Source organism: Phyllostomus hastatus, unplaced genomic scaffold (genome assembly GCF_019186645.2).
Source record: "Phyllostomus hastatus isolate PE091 unplaced genomic scaffold, TTU_PhHast_1.1 phas_contig_402, whole genome shotgun sequence".
Taxonomy (NCBI): Eukaryota; Metazoa; Chordata; class Mammalia; order Chiroptera; family Phyllostomidae; genus Phyllostomus; species Phyllostomus hastatus.
In genome coordinates this window covers 4,550,392-4,566,662 of record NW_025333873.1, presented here as the reverse complement: position 1 = coordinate 4,566,662, position 16,271 = coordinate 4,550,392, and the positions used below count along the sequence as shown (strand labels likewise).

At 57.3% G+C, this 16,271-nt stretch overlaps 1 protein-coding gene and 1 long non-coding RNA gene across 6 annotated transcripts in view; one reads left to right on the top strand and one right to left on the bottom strand.

The window, feature by feature from the left end:
• Window positions 1-16,271, bottom strand: part of DTNB (dystrobrevin beta) — a 172,757-nt gene that overhangs the window by 752 nt on the left and 155,734 nt on the right. For 3 of the 5 annotated variants that reach the window (XM_045844347.1, XM_045844351.1, XM_045844346.1), the window contains 4 exons: window positions 8,818-8,980; window positions 7,943-8,032; window positions 4,912-4,965; window positions 1,329-1,362 (listed from right to left, as the gene is read on the bottom strand). In XM_045844347.1, coding sequence (XP_045700303.1) covers window positions 1,358-1,362; window positions 4,912-4,965; window positions 7,943-8,032; window positions 8,818-8,980 — 312 coding nt within the window. In that variant the 3' untranslated portion in view covers window positions 1,329-1,357. Of the gene's footprint in view, window positions 1-1,328; window positions 1,363-4,911; window positions 4,966-7,008; window positions 7,811-7,942; window positions 8,033-8,817; window positions 8,981-16,271 lie in introns of those variants that run through there. The other 2 variants (XM_045844350.1, XM_045844349.1) reach the window with 2 other exon arrangements.
• On the top strand, window positions 185-4,670 carry LOC123822434. The gene is made up of 3 exons (XR_006786340.1): window positions 185-490; window positions 891-986; window positions 1,433-4,670. It is a non-coding gene; the product is annotated as an uncharacterized LOC123822434 (long non-coding RNA).

The following is a 16,271-nucleotide window of genomic DNA, read 5'->3' as shown; positions in this document are numbered from 1 at the left end:
CCTGACAGTGTCAGGGAACAGCGCTGGGCGTGGAAGACCCAGCTCTGATTCTGTTTCTGACACCAGGTTCCCCGGTTGGTCGGGTGGTGGGCCTCATCTGCACAAACAGGGGGCGGGCCACCTGACGTGGACCTGCCTTTCCTCGTCCCCCAGTTCCTGTGCCTGGGAGACAGGGGCTCTGGCAGGTTCCTGAAGGGCAAGTCGGCTCCTGACTCCCGGGCCGGCTGGGGCAGCCTCGGGCTGCTCTTGGCAAGGGCCTTGCCTGAGTGCGCAGGGAGTTTAGGTAAACGCCTGCCCAGGCCCTGCAGGCTCTGGGATTTCCGGGCCAGCGCGAGCATTTCAGCAGCCTGGGCGCTGCCTCGCCGTGGCCTGCAGGATCCCAGTCGGTGCGAGCTCACAGCCCGCAGGTGCGAGCAGGGGAGAGCTGGAAAGGACCCGGTGCAGGTGGGATGGGGAGGCTGTCAGGACACGGCCTGGAGGCCGCTCCAGGGTAAGACCACTTGGAAGGGTCCGGGAAAGCTATTTTTCTGAGCTGTGAGGCCTGCGGCCCTGGCTTTGGTGCCTGAAAGATCTGTAACTGAGATGGCCTAACTTTTAAGCGCTAGAGGCGGGGGAGGGGAGGGGAGAAGAGATCGAAAAACAAAGAGAACTCTCAGGGCTGCACCGAAAGCCATCTACCCTGGGAAAGAACTCTTCTCTGGAACAGCACGGCAGTCTGATTGTTTTTGCGCTGTCCCTCCAGTGAGCATGCCCAGAAGCTGCGCTATCTTGTAACTGGAACTAGGGAAGAATTAAGGTCCTAAGATGGAAAACGTGTAAAAGACGAATTCCTCAAGGCAACGGGCATTTGCTGTGGGGGAAATCTGTACTTTTATTATTAATTTTTTAAGGAGGCGAGAAGGTGCAGCATGGCCAGGTGCCACGGGACACGGCTTGCCTGGCCCATGGAGTTGGGGTGAATCTGCGTGATGAAACGGGTGACTAAGGTGAGGAGCCGCGGCAGAGGGAGCTTCAGGACATGGCGGCTCCCCGCCGACCTCTGAGTCACAAGCCTGTTCGGGTAACTACATCCCGACACAGGTGACACCCAGCCCTGCCTGGGCCCAGGCCCGGGCACAGCACGAGAGGTCGGTCAGGGCCTGGGACCCAGACCAGATGGGTAGGCTGGTGGGGTCGGGCAAAGGGAAGAGGGGAAGAGGCGCAGCTGGGCTCTTTAAAGAAAACCCTAACGTGGGTCTCCACCAATCAGAATGGGCCTCAGTGGGGGGAGGGGGGACCTCAGCTGTGCAGGGAGAGGGCTGTGGAGAGAGAGAATAGTCGGCACTCACCTGGCTTGCTCTCCATCCGGGCTCCTCCGCTAACCTGGGCAGCGGGGACACAAACAACACACAGGTCACAACAAGGGTCTTCTCACTCCCCGATATTCTCCCAGGGCCTCCCTGGCCCCCTGCTCCCACGGGCCCCGGGACTCTCCCAACCAGGTCTGAACCCAAGGGAGCACCACTACCCACCACCACCCACTGCAGCGGCCACACACTCGCCACGAGGACCAGCGCCTCTCAGGAGGAGGGGACACTGACACTGCCCGGAAACAAAGCCACCGTAAATCCAGGGAGCAGTCAGTTCGGGGGCACACGGCCCACGTGTCCTGGGCGCGAACCGGGGGACCGTGATGGCACTGTGACGGGGGCAGCGTCTCCCTCGCGCAGACCCGTCTGTCCGGGAGTCACTCTCTCACCCACCCCGGAAGGACGAGCACTGCCCGGACCCTCAAACCCCCGCCCACTTTCACAGAGGGCCGTGGCTGCCAGCTCGCCAGACACACACCAGGCCTGCCCAAGTGTGCAAACTGGATGTACAGCTCTTCGCCGTGGACAGCAGGCGCTGGGAGAGGGGATTCGGAAGAACACGGGAGCGTAAAGTGGGGTTCTGGAGCAGCGGAGGCATGGGTGGGGCTGGGAGGCACCCCGGGGTGAGTTCTGCTCTTCTGTGTCTGTTCTGCATAGTCTTGGGGAAAAGCACTCGCCACTCGAGGTAAGCGGTGCAGGATGCAACGTCGGAAGGGGACCCCGACAGAGCAGAAGCGTTCCCCAGGGTGCAGCCAGCCAGAGAGCCAAAGGAGGGCAGGGAGAGGCCTGAGGGGGCGGATGTGATTGGGGCATCCAGCTCCTTCCAGAGCGTCCACTGGGCTCACAGGGGTCTTGCACTGAGCAGGCCACGCCGCCTGACAGGGCGCCGACCAAGTTCCGTGTATATTATGTCGGCAGCATCTCAACCCCGAAGCAGCAATTCTCTTTCTCTTTCTGGGCGACAGTTACTGCCGTCTGACACCCAGGTGACAGCGGCTGCCACAGTGTCAGTCTACCCAGTAAAAACTCGTGCCCAGCTCACGGCAGAGAGCCGGAAGGGCCACCCACGAGAACACTCGGCTTTAGAACAGCTCCCACGTAACAGCCGCAGAGGGGCATCCTAGGGCCTTTACAATGTGCCAAGTCAGGTATTTTTTTAAACCCTCTCTCTCACCCCAGCTCTTAACACTCCTCCCCCTTTCCCCCCGGGGATGACATGGAAAGCCAGAGAAATAGAAATTCAGGCATTTTCACAAAAAGGCTGCACACGGATAGAAAGACACTGGCGTACATACACGCTGAAAGAGGGAGAGGAAGAAGAGCTGCCGATAGGGCGGCTCGGGTGTGAGGACAGAGGCCCCCGAGGCCGGGAGACACCGGGTGAGGGAAACCATGGCCAGTCCGCAGGTGAGACGCAGCCTGCACCAGACTCGAACCAGGGCTAAGGGCTGAAGTCCACGGTCAGGGCGAGGCCCCGGTGGGCAGGGAGGAGTCCTCTGTGCTACAGGGGAGCGGAGGGAGGCTGGGGAGAGGCCATGGGAAAAGCTATTGGGGAAGGGAGGGTACATGGGGAGGGAGGCCAAAGTAGCAGCTGTTAAGTCTTCAGCCAAGAACATTCCAAAATGAATGCCAGGATCTGGCTGGGTTGTGTGTGTGCGTGCGTGCGTGCTTGTGTTTGCAGGCTGTGTTTACATAAGTGTAAGTTTATCCCTGGGTATCTGCTCTTCACCTCCTGCACTGCGGCCCTCCTGCCTTCTTCTGAGACCCCTACGGGCACAGGGACGCCGGCCGTCCCGACGCTTCTCTGCAGCATTTCCAGACGCTTCAAACCACTGCCCTCCACTTCTGACCTTTGACATCCGTGCCAAACACGTCACCCTCATCCATTCATCCCGGCTCCTGGCCACCTTCCGAACGAGTCCAGCACCTGAAGGATGTCCCCTCCTCTCCCAGCTTCTCCCTTGGCGATGTCCTGTCCTTGATGACCCACTCGAGAGCCCTCCCTGTCTCACCCACACGAGCCCCCGGGGCACACAAGGCTGCAGACCCCCAGGCCACATGGCTTCCCCTCTCCCCTCGCAGCATCCCAGCCTGCACCAACTCCCTTCGGCCCTCCCTCCCTACACGTCACTCAGGGTGCTGATCTGCTCCGACCAAAGCTCGGGCGCCGGGGCTGGAGAAACCTGCAGGGAGCCCAGGCCCTGACACTTACTACCTGAGCGAGTTCTCGAACTGCTGAGTCTCATCTGGAATCCTTCCCTCACGGGACCGTGAGACCCCACCGGAGGGCGTGCCTCCTGCGGCCGGCACGCAGCTCTCTCCCTGACCAAATGCTTGCTGGCACACCGCCGTGCATTTCACCGGACCCGTTCCCTTGCTGACACCCCACTACGCACCAGCTGCTGTTCTAGGCACTGGGGATACAACCTGAGCAAAGCGGACCACAACCTCTGCCTTGTGGCACTCACGCTGAGGGGAACCCAGCACGGACATAGTCACAGCTGACAGAAGGGACAGCCGACTCTCGAATGCCCCTGGAGGACTTGGCTCTCTGTCCAGTGTAACTCCGGAGCACCAAGGCTGAGCGCATGAAGTCAGGAGTCAGAGAGACCCCGTTCAAGCCCGGTACCTGCAACTTCCTAACCACGGGACCTAAACTCCTCTGAGCCCGTCTCCTCATTGGCAAAGCGTTGTTATATACCTCACAGGGTTGTTAAGGATTAAAGGAGACTATAGGGGAAACCATTTAGCACAGCTCTTCACAGATAGGTATTAACGAGGTTTTGCAGTGAGATTGAGAAGGCCTTATAGGCATGCTTCGTTTCATTGCACTTCCCAGATATTGCTATTTTTGTTGTACAAACCGAAGGCCAGAGCCTCCACTGGCAAAAGGTGAGGACCGGCTTTACTGCCACACTTGCTGGCCTGCAGCGGCCGGAGCCGATCCCACCGCGTCTCCACCACGTCGCCTGTGTGACCTCTCTGCCACAGCCTCTCCTCATTGCTTTTCCTCCTCCCGTGAAGCCACCACACCCTTCGGCCAGTCCACCCACCACCATCTCCTCCTCCTCCTCAGGACACGTTCCTGTGTTTGCCATCATCCACTCCAAGTCTGATGGTGAACTCTTCCTCCACTTGTCTCCTGTTTATTTTGCACGTTGCTCTCCTAACTATATTATACACTCCTGGAGGCGAGGAGTCCTGTTTTGTTTTATTGTATCTATTTCCTGTATCCCGATGTCTAGCATCTATGTATCTATTTCCTGTATCCCGATGTCTAGCATCTATGTATCTATTTCCTGTATCCCAATGTCGAGCATCTATTTCCTGTATCCCAATGTCTAGGAAGCTGTGTTGATCCACGGACACCACCACCTCCGGGGCGGGGAAGGGGGGCGGAAAATTTGCCGGGCGGTTGGGCAAAGCAGGTAGGGGGTGCTGTGGGGGTCCGAACCCTCTGGGCGGCAGCGGGAAGGAAGGCAGAAACAAAAGGGGGGGTCCGTTCAGGGGCTAGTAGCTCTGGCTCCCACTCAACCTGGGGCTCCTGGTGAGCTGCCTTTACCTCTGTCCTTCCCATTCTGCATCTTCTCCTCTTCTTCCTCTGCACCTTCCTCCGCTGTGGAAACAAGTCCAAGGAGGCCCGTGACCCTTCAGCGCAGGACAAGCACAGAAGCGGGGCGGAGGGAGCAACTCGGGAGGCCTGGGGCGAACCCCCAGCCCAAGGCCCCGGGCCACAGCCCCCCAGGCTGCTCCCCCACCCGGTCTGCACCCTGTGCGCACGTCCCCTGCACGGTGGAACAGAGCTACTGGGGAGTCCCGGGCCCGCAGAGCAGCCCGGTGTCGCCTACACTGCCGCTGGCTTCCCTGGTGGCGAGGGGGGCGGCGGCCTGTCCTCTGAGCCCGTTTCCCTAAGGGGGGACGCCTGCGGGGGACACACCGAGCATCTTGCCATCGGGTTGAAAGTGCACGGCGGGGAAAACCTAGACTAACGCCGAGTCCAGAAAGACGAACGGACCACTAGGGGTTTTCGGCTGACAAGTCTTAAAATGACTGAACACTGTGATGTGGTTGTGAGAAAAAAATACGGTCTAAGGCTGCTTCCCCAAGGGTCCTTCTGGGAGGTCACGGTCACTGTGCTCTCGAGAGAGAGCCTCCCCTGTGGTGTGGAGTGCGCTCAGCCCTGGGGCCTCTGAACTAGGGCCTGGAAACGCCGGCGACTTCCCCGGGCGGCGGGCGGCGGGCGGCGAGCAGGATGGTGTGGTGGAAACCGCGTCCTGTTGGGAACAGCCTAAGGGATGACCCATAGTTGCCTCAAGAGGAATGAGGCTCAGGGAGGGCCTTGTTCTCGGCACCGGATACTCGAAAGGCAACACAAAGGGGAGGAACTGAACTTGCTCTGGGCAGGCTTAGAGGGTCGAGCAAGCACAAATGGGTTACGGAAAGGCATAAGTTGGCTCCCTGATGAGAAAGAACTTTCCAGAGGTGAGAGCTGGTCATGAGCGAGCTCACTGGGAACACACAGACAGAGGGCTTTCGTGTCGGGAGGCAGGCTGGGGTGAGTGACACCCAGGGGTGTCCACAGCACGGCCACGCTGTACGGGAGATATGGGGAGGCACCCTGAGGATGCAGCCGCACCCTGACCGAAACCTCCAGGGTGGCAGAGGAAACGGCCAGTGTCGGCTGGGCTGTCCCAGTCCCTGGGGCACTGGCAGCCTCGCGGGTAAGGAAAGCTGACTCCTGCATTTGTGGAGACGGTGCTGTGTGGGGGCTGGTCCGCATCTCCGTTCGGTCTCCAGTGTGTGAGAGGGTACAGCACCAGGGAAAGGGGCCTCGTGGGACCCCAGATCCGACACCCTGTCCTACATAGGGACCAGGGTGGTGGTGAGAGCACAGACTTAATGTTCTCCAGGCTTCAGTTCTAGAACAAGCTTTGCCCCTTTGAGCTGCCTAACTCCAGGCAAGTGACCTTTCTGTGAGCCGCTCACTGCGATTCCAAAGCAAAGGGAATGGGCAACGGGACCTCTCAGGGACCTTCCGGACACACCTAATTCTGTCAGCACCGCCCGCTTCCCTGCTGTGAGAGGTGGCGGAGGATCCCCCTGAACTCTGAGTGGTTGTGACGCTGTCTGGTCTGTGTGTGTTTTCTGTTGGACGGTGTCCAGTTGCCTCCCGTGTCAGTGTGATGAGCTCACAGCCACTTACTCTGCATAAACCCTACTAAGTGGCCAAGAGGCACCAGTGTGGTTGACGTGCATGGCCTGGAATCCGTGGGGAGCCGTGACAGGGACGTTCTGGTCACGTGTGAAGTCATCTCGACGGCAGTGACCGCTCTGTTCACGAGTGTGTGCAGGGGCGGTGATTCTGACAGGCACTAGGGAGGGGGTGGCATCACCACCACGCCCCCTGCGCAGGAGAACTGACACCTTATCTCAGCCGCCACCCTGGGAAAACCAGCCTGGGCCCTGCATTTATTCTCTTTTAAAAGAAAGCAGGCAGACTCAAGAGCGAGCGACGCCACGGCCCTGGGGCACCTTGGAAGGTGCGCACTGTCTTTCGGGAAGTCTGCAGAGCTGTGGGCCGGCCTCCCTTCAGGGCACAGCCTGGTGATTGCGATACGTGTGTTTGCGTAAGTGTATCTGTTTGAACAGTCCGTGGAAAAACAGCTTTATATTTTTAATTAATAACCTTGGTAATTAATGACCTTGTCAAGGCATCTAAAAGCATTACCTTAGGTCAGAAGAAACACAAGAGAGCCATCTGTATGAGTGACCTATGGAACTCGGGAAGGGAACCCGCCTGCTTAATATTTAACATGGGAATCGGGCCACTGTAAGAAAACCAGCAGATATCTGGCAGCTACACAACGGATGGGGTCATGGGGATTCCTGGAGGGGTGATGATATGGGAATGGGCTTTTACTCCTGTCCTGGGTTTCACGGAAGGGGGGAAATGGGCATGAGGTAAGGGTCTCTGGAAAATCGCTGAAACAGCTAAGTGATCGAGAGAGACTGAGAAAGAAGTCACAGATGAAACGGAACCCGAGGAGGGAAGGAAGCAACAGACTCAGGTCATGAACTTCAAGTGAAACGAGAGCCTAGTCATGGACAAAAGGGGAGAATAGGGTTTCAACACCAAATCAGAGAGGAGGGGGCAGAAAGGCAGCTGGGAGAGAGTCCGGAGGCGTCCGTGGATGGCCGATGTGGTCCCAGGCACGCAGGGGAGCTGCGGAGCGAGGCGGCGGCCGGGGCCTAGGACAGGAAAGAGCAGCCGCGGAAGGAGCACGGGCAGAAGGCACATCGGGGAGGCAGGGGCCCGACTGTACGTGGAGGCCTACGTTTCTTTAAGCTCTGAGTTGCGCTGGCTCCACAAGCTGTGCTCTTAAGAGAAACTGAAACGTGTAATTATCTCTGTGTGATCTCGAGGGAGACAGACTCTCTGGGTGAAGACATCCAGGGTGTCCCTAGGAGGCAAGAGGATGGGGGGGTGGCATGAGGGGTCTCTGCTCCCCGGCGGCGTTGTGCCGTGTGGCGCGGGAGCGAGGCGGGCGAGAGGCAGGGGAGACAGGAGGCCGGGTGGGAGCTCTGGGCTTCACCTGAGTGGAGCTCCTTCACCAGGGATGACATGGTGTTGGTGATGGAGTCGGCGGCCACCAGCAGGTCATTGCGGAGGTTTCTCCTCGTACCTGAGGAGAGTCAGAGCAGATGGCGACGCCAGGTGGGTGGGCGTGGAGATGGGAGGGCAGAGCGCGAGACTCGGTCTGCCAGGCCCTGGGACGTAGCGCCGAGTACCGCCGAGGGGCCGCGGGGCCGCAGCAGCCCCGCCGGTCCCCGGGCACACCGGCAGCTCCAGGTCGCCCAGTGCACGCTTTCCTCCCTCTCCTTCTCTGCCAGGAGGGCAGGGCCCGGTCAGTTCCGAGCTTCCTGCCACAACCCACAGAGCTGAGTTCCGGAACGAATACCGCTCCCAGACGCGCCTCAGTCCTAGGCAGGACTTCCCTCCCCAGTGCTGCCTCCTCCCTGTCTTCTGTCTGCACCCCAGTAAGACTCCCTCACCACCCCATCTTCCCCCAACTGCATAACTCTGGCCGCTGGCCCTGCGGGCAGTGGTGACATTCTGACACTGAATGAGCCTTCAGCAAGGTCCTAAGCACATGACTTTGGGAATTTCTCCACCCCATTCCTCCGGAGGAAGCAAAGCCCAAAGGGTAAGGCACTGCTCACAGCCGGGGGGAAAAAAAGCGCAGGAGCCCAGGAGGTCTTTCTTTGCACAGGTGCAAAGCCTGCCAGCCTCCCGTTGGAGACAGTCCTCGAGGGAGGAAGAGCCAGCACCTGACTTACTAACTCTGTGCGTAAAAATCTGACCATTTAAACCGAGGAGCAAAGAAACAGGAAAACTCTCAGTAAGAATCTCGTCTATGTTTCCAAACCCCCTCAGTTCTCTGCCTCGCACTCTGGTCCCGAAACTGACCTTGTGCGAAGGCCTCCTGCATGTCTCCCCCGACGCCGCCCAGCGGGTCCTGGGGGCCGTGTGTGGGCGTGGAGCCAGTGGACGCCGAGCGGACCGGCATGGGCATGGGGCGGCCGCCCCCTCCGTGCGTGGGCGAGGTGTGCGGCGATCCTGCGGCCTGAGCCTGGGAGAAGCAAAGACAGAAAATGTTATCTCAGGTGCCTGGCCTCTGGGGGAGGGAGGGAGGGAGGGTCCTCTTCTCACTCAGCTCCGGCCGGCTGACTGGGCTTCAGTCCCCGGGGCGAGGCAGTCCGTTTGCAGCCACATTTCAGAGGAAGGAGTCAGGCTGCCTCCATGGCCGGAGAGAGAGAGAACGGGAAGAAAGAAAGGGAGTGTGTGTGTGTGTGTGTGTGTGTGTGTGTGTGTGTGGCAGGGGCAGGTACAGAGAACAGCAGCAGCAGAAGGGACCAGAGTGGGGGGAGCACAGGGGCTAGCTCAGAGAGGGCAGGCCTTTCCAGGGGCAGCCTGAGCGGGCGGCTGGGCCGAGGGTCTGAGAGTGGGGGTGGGGGGTCACACAGTCGGAAAACAATCTGTAAACGTTCTTTGTTCTGGTTTGCGAGCACGTTCATGGACACCGTCTCATCTGGCCCTCACGGCACCCGGTGCGTAGAAAGGGCACAGGTTTTTGTGTCCGTTTTACAGGAGAAAACCAAGGGTGAAAGAGTGACCACCTGTGTCAGGCTACCCACGGGAGATGCTGGAATGACTCCGTCTCCCCCAGGAACATGGCGCGTCCCCTGCACCTCTGCGGCTCCAGACCCCGTGCCTCACGTGCCTAAATTTGTGCATCAGGAGCTGGGTCACCTGGCCTGTCACACTGCGCGCATCAGGCACACAAGGTGAGGTCTTCTGTGGGCCGCCTTGCAGGGACCGGGTGAGAATGGTCATATGTTCCGTGGAAATGGAACTTGCCTTGTGAAGGCTCTGGGGTCGGTGTGGGCAAAGCCTGGGGCAAGGGGACGTGATGTAGAAGCTCTGGTTAGAGACAGCTCCCCGAGGGGGCTCTGCCGCTCTGCAGAGCGAGGGGCCCTGAGCGTGGCGGACACGCTGGGGCCCTCCGTGGAAGCGACGCTGGGAAAGCGTAAGCCAAAGTGTACAAATGAGTTCAAATGAACATGCTTATCCTTTTGGGATCTAGTGCAACACCACCGACCTCCACACAAACAGAATCTGCCCCAACAGGTGGCTGGCTGTTTGCACGGAGCCTCACCTCCACGCTGCAGGCAGTGTGGCGCCAGGCTCGCTGGGAACGGTCTGTTCTCCATCGTTCCTGCTTTGCCTCGTGTGCGTGCGTGCGTGCGTGCGTGTGTATGTGTGTGTGTGTGTGTTTAGAGGAATTTAAAAAAATAGAGGAAGCTACAAAGTATAACATAATATACCACCCCATTAATACTTGTTATCACTGTATCCATTTATTTCAGCCTGAAGATGCTGCAGGAAAACCTGAAGACCCCCCTCACCACCAGCCCTTTCCAGTCCCAGCCCCCTCATCTAATCCCTTCGGGGGCCACCGCTACCAAAGATTTTGGTGTGGAGCTTTGTACCTGTGTATACATAGGTAACTATGAATAATATACGATGTGTCACGCTTTTAAATTTTGCATAAATAGTATCCTACTGCACATATCTTTTTGCAATGTGCTTTTATCATTAGCATGCTTTTTGAGATTTTTTTCCCACAATACAAATAAATATGAACTTAGGCCCTTATCATGTTATATATAAAAACTCACCCAAAACGGATCACAATAAATATGAGAACTAAAACTAGACCATGATTCTTTAGATATGAGAAGATGCAATGGCTACAAAGATAAAATAAATAAATTGATATTCATCAAAATGAAATGTTTTTTTCAAAGGACGCCTTTAAGAAAGTAAAAAGACAACTCACAGAATGGAAGAAAATTTTTGCAAATCATTTATCTGATTACTGATTTGTACCTAAAATATGTAAAGAGCTCTTATACTCAGTGATAAAATGTCAAGTAACCTAAGTTAAAAGTAGGCAAAGGATCTGAATAGACAGTCTCCCAAGATATACATATATACCTATCCAATAAGCACATAAAAAGATGCTTAACATTATTAGCCATTAGGGAAATGCAAATCAAAACCACAAGGAGATAACCCTTCACAACCATTAGGATGGCTATAATAAAAAAGACGGACAATAACAAGTGTTGACAAGGATACAGAGAAGTGGGAACCCTCATAAGCTGCCCATAGGAACCTAACATGGTCCAGCTGCCTTAGAAAACAGGCTGGCAATTCCTGAGAAGGTTCGACAGTGAGTGCCACATGACCCAGAAACGCCGCTACTACAAGTACACACCCAAGAGAAATGAAAATGTGTATCTACACGGAAATTTGCACCCAAGTGTTCACAGCAGCATTATTCGTAATACCCCCGAAGTGGAAACAACCCCAACATCCATCAGCTGATGAATGATTTACATGAAATGTATATTTTTACAATGAAAAACGATTTGGCAGTGAAAAGAAATGGAGTACTGATACATGCCACAAAGTGGACAGACTCTGAAAATAAGCAAAGTAAAAGCTGGTTACAAAAGACCATATGTTGTTTGGTTCTGTGCATACGAAGTGTCCAGAACAGGCAAATCCAGAGAGACAAAGGAGATGAACGGTGGTCTGGGGCTGGGGGGTTTGGGGGCTGGGGGGAGAGGCGTGAGTGCTACGAGGCACGGGGTGCCCTCTGGGGGTCATGGAGTGTTCTAAAACTGGTCGTGGTGGTGGCTGCCCGACTCAGTGAATATATCACAAAACACTGATTTGTGTACTTTGAAAGAGTAAATTGTGTGTTATGTAAATTACAGCTAAGTGAAATTATTATAAAAAGGACACCACTAAGGAAAAAAGTCAGCCATATGGTGGGGAAAATATTTACAGATTATATCCGATAAAGAACTTGTGGGTCTTTGCAATGACTGTTTGGACCTGACACCAAAAGTAAAGGCAACGGAAGCAGAACTAAACGAGAGGGACACAGCAAACTGAAAAGCTCTGCGCAGCAAAGGAGCCACCAACGAAATGAAAAGGCGACCTGAGGGAGAAGAACTGCAAACCGTGCGTGTGATGGTGAGTTCATATTCAAAATATATAAAGCACTCGTACAACTTAGCGAACAGCAAACAGTCCAATAAAAAAACGGTCGGAGTCACTGGGCAGACACGTTCCGAGGACAACAAACACGTAAAGGGCCAGCAGGCGTATGAAAAGGTGTGCCTTTTCGTGAAAGGCAAACCTCAGTGAGACCGTGTGAGGACCCTGGGTGCTGGGGGAGCCTACGACTCCTGATGCCTCCGCCACGGAGCAGGGAGTGCGGCCAGTGGGAACCAGGCCTGCCCGCACGCGGAGGACAACGGCCTCAGCCCAGGTCAGGCTGGAGCTGCGGGCACTCGTCCGCTGATAGAACAGCACCCAGCACAAGTCCCCAAGGCGTAGCACCCATCTCGGGCACAGGAAGGGGGTGAGAGTCTCTAAAGTGACTGGCTGCAGAGTCTGCCTGGAAATGCCGAGACCAAGTGCACAGTGCAGACGCTGAGCACTGAAAAGGGAAATCAAGCCCAGTTAAGAAAAGGAAAAAAAATCGGGGGGCCTGAGTAGGTGGCCTGTGAAATTCAAACTGACTTCACTGCCTGTGTCCCAGAGGGCCAGCCGGCCTGCAGCGTGCAGCGAGTGCTGGCTCCACCCCTCAGTGAGGCCTGGGCCCAGCACCGAGGCCGGAGGAGGCAGGGCAGGCAGCGGTCACTGGTCACTGGGGCGTCTCCGCCAGCGCAGCAGAGCGGGGCCTCTCTAACCAGACCTCCGGGGGGCGGGGGGGGGGGGCCCTCCAACGGCTCCTGCCCTGCAGTCACTCCTGTGCAATCCCCTCCCCTTGAAGGTGGGCTGGCTCAGTGACTGCTCTTATAAGTGTGTCAGGACGATGGGAAGCCACCTCCGAGGTTCGGTTCTTCAAGACTGAGACTCTGATCCGCCCCCACACTCCCGTGCTCCTCTCCTGGCTCCTCACACTGACGAAGCCAGCTGCCCTCGCCCGAGCTGCCCTGCGGAAAGGCCCGCGGGAAGGGGCTGAGGGCGGCTCCCAGCCATCAGCCACACCGAACGGAGGCCCCGAGTCCAACAGTCCACGAGGGAGCCTGCCACAGCCACGTGAGCTGCTGAGCCTCGAGGGGACTGTGGTCTGGTGGGAGAGCCCGCCCCTCAGCTTGTGGGGACCCTGCCGCACAGCGCCCGGGTTCCTGGCCCACAGAAGCCGTGAGTTAACAAACAGTTGCTATTCTAAGCCAATGGGTCTCAGGGTAAGTTGTTATGCAGCAATAGGCAACTCATATGCTAGGCTGATTGTTTTCTTTATGCGCTATTAAATCGGCTCCCCCTGAAGGACCTCGGATGGAGAGAGGGAGGATGTGGGGATATGAGGAACCAGACGCAGAGGTGCTCACGACAGGCCAGAGACCCTCGGAAAGAGGACGGCGGGTGAGAAGAGAGGCCGGGATGCGTAGCTGAGAGTATGTCTTCTGATCTGAGTTTGTGCCTGAGTCCTGGGGTGCCTTCATCTGCCCCCACACTGCAAGTCGCAGCCTTTTCACTGTGTCGGTAATTACAGAACCGGAGACAGCTCTCTGCTGCGAACTCGGTGACCCGGAGGAAGAGAGGAGGTCGCAGGCCCCGAGGGGGCACCTGGCCCTGGCCGCCCCCCTCTGGGGAATGCACTGAAGGGAGCCTCGAGGTTCGGCGGGAGGGGCATGGCTCGGGCGGCGGGGGTCCCGGGTCTGTCTTTCGACTGCGGCGCGTGCAGTCACACTTTATGGGGCTCCGTCTTCCTATTGGAAACCGAGGGGCACCGACTAGACGGTCTCTGAAGCACTTTCCAGATGTAGAATTCTGTGAGTCTCTGACTTCCGCCAGGCGACCTCATGTCAGAAACACCGAGAAGGGACGGCTTTGCTCCGGCCCTCACTGCACCGCCAGGGAAGGGTCTTCCTCCTCAGAGGAGTCTCAGTAGGTGTCTCAGGGTCGTGTGACGGCATTTTCCGTAGCTAACCCACCTCCGTCACAGGTGCAGCCAGCCCCAGAGGCGATACCCATGTAGGCCTCAGGGAAAGGCAGGCGGTGGGGAGGTGCGGGGAGCAGGCGGCTGTACGAGAGGATGGGGCTATTCCGAGAGAGACAGCGTGTAACTCCAGGTCCTTCCAGAGACCCAGGTCCCCTGACCTCCCGCTGCCGCCCCCTGCTGCTGCCTCCTTAAATGTGCAGATCGGGGCCTGTGGACCTCATGGAGTTGGTGGCGGTGCCTGAGCACCGAGCCACACTCCCAGCAGGCTGAGCGTCGCCCGGGAGCCGGTTGGGTTTGCTCGTTCGTCACCCTCCTGGCAGGCCCGGGCTGGAGACGCGTGCCGATAAGGAAGCTGGAGCGCGGGGCTGTGCCGTCCACGCACCTCCCCTCAGAGGCACAGGTGGGCGGCCCGTTCCGAGAGGCAGGCCCTCCCTGCGGGGCGCTCTGGGCACTGCGCTCCGGGCACTGCGCTCAGTGCAAACCGACCCTGGGTAAGTGGCACCGCAGGTGGGGAGAGCGACGTGGTCGGGACCTCGAGATGACGGGGAAATGGAGAGTCACACAGAAGTTGGTCACGGTGGAGGAGCTAGTCAGGCGGCTCTGGGGATGGGAACGGGCTGGCCAGTGAGGGTATGAAACCACCCTGGGCCCCGGGTTTCCGGTGCCGGGACAGGGGCAGTCAGCCCGGGAGGCGGGAGGCTTTGCAGCATGCCGCTTGGTGTTTCACGGTTTCCTGGTGCGAGGACAGTGGAATGTTACTGAAACGCGACCTGTGACAAAGGCCGGCACGCAGCACAGGCTCACCGCGTGTCTGACCCATAACTAGACACGATAAATGCCCTGTGACTCGGGGCTCCGGACACACAGGTCCCTTGTAGTGGGAACAATTCTGCTGAAAACACAGAGCTAGAGAGATGCTATAATCTGAGAACTCTCTCGTCGGCTGGCTCTTCACTTCTTCTACATCAGCAAAACTCTTGAGAACCTGAGAAGGCAATGTATCACATTCTGAGGAAACAGCTCAGAAATCATGTTTGTAATTTCAGAGGGTCCGTGACCTCGGGAAAACAGCCTCTAGTTTCATCCAACTTTCATTTTATGTTCGAGGAGACTGAGGCCCATGGAGGTCATGAGGCCAGTTATGACCAATCAGTAGAAAGGCTAAGACTGGTACTGGGGTCTTCGAATCGCCTCGCGGTGCTGGGAGGAACCAAGGCACGGGGGGCCCAGCACGGGTTTCTGGGCCAGGCAGGACTCGGGTCAGCCACGGCTTCTCCCTGCTGAAGCCCACCGTGACTCTCAACAGGACAGTCAATTTCCAATATGGTTGACAGGGCGGCCAATTCCCAGCGAGAAATGTGCAGAATACAACTGTGGCTCGGTCTCTTGTCTAGAACACAAATCTAATACCGGCGTCAAGCAGGTACAGAGGATGCCAGAGGAGGTGACCTGAGGACACTGTGATCCCTCCCCACAGCTGGCACCTGAGCAGAGAGAGGGACTCGCTGCGGTGGCGGGGTGAGCTGGCTGCACGCACACGGAGAAAGGCCCTGTCTTCGCTGGGACACGGGAAGTGCTGTCCCGGGCCACGCTCGGGCATCCCCGGCACGGTGCCCGACACCTGGCAGGGGCGCCGTAAGCACTGCTGCCTCCCCTTCCCGCTCCACACGGAACAGGTGTGAGTTCTGTTCATCTCTGGTGCCTGGAGAGGCTTGTGGCAAAAGCCTGGGTTTGAGAGTTATTGCCCTCTGAGGAGCCCTGGTAACCGCAGAGGCCCCCCTCCCCCCGCCACCCCCAAACCTCCGAGCCGGGCTGTCATCATGGCAACAGAAGGAGACACTTCAGTCTCCGCTTCTCTCTCTCTCTGACTCGTGGATACCTGCCAGGTAGCAGATGGTCTGTGTGGACAATTACCTTCATTTTGCTGCAGTGTATTTAAATTAAACAAACTGGCCTCTTTGCTGCCGATTCTGAAAGGCCCTCTCAGAAAAACAAAACACTGAAAAACAACCTTGGGAGAGAGGAGCCGTCAGTCCAAAATGCAGGGGCGGCAACCACGAAGGCAAAGGGGACTGGGATGTATAAGAAACAGCCTTTGTACATTTTTTTCCTTCGAGAAAAGACAAAAACAAACAAACAAACAAAAACAAAACCCACATGCTATTTTGAGCTGGTGCTGGCCGGCTCTGCTAGGAAAACGCAGCTGTCTCATCAAACACAGAAGTAAAGGGAGAGCGAGGACGATCTGGTGCCGCACTCTGTCCTGCTGCAAGAGGTGGCAATAGCTGCCTAACTCCACACGAGCTGCGACGCTGGGAGTCAGGACCAGGGG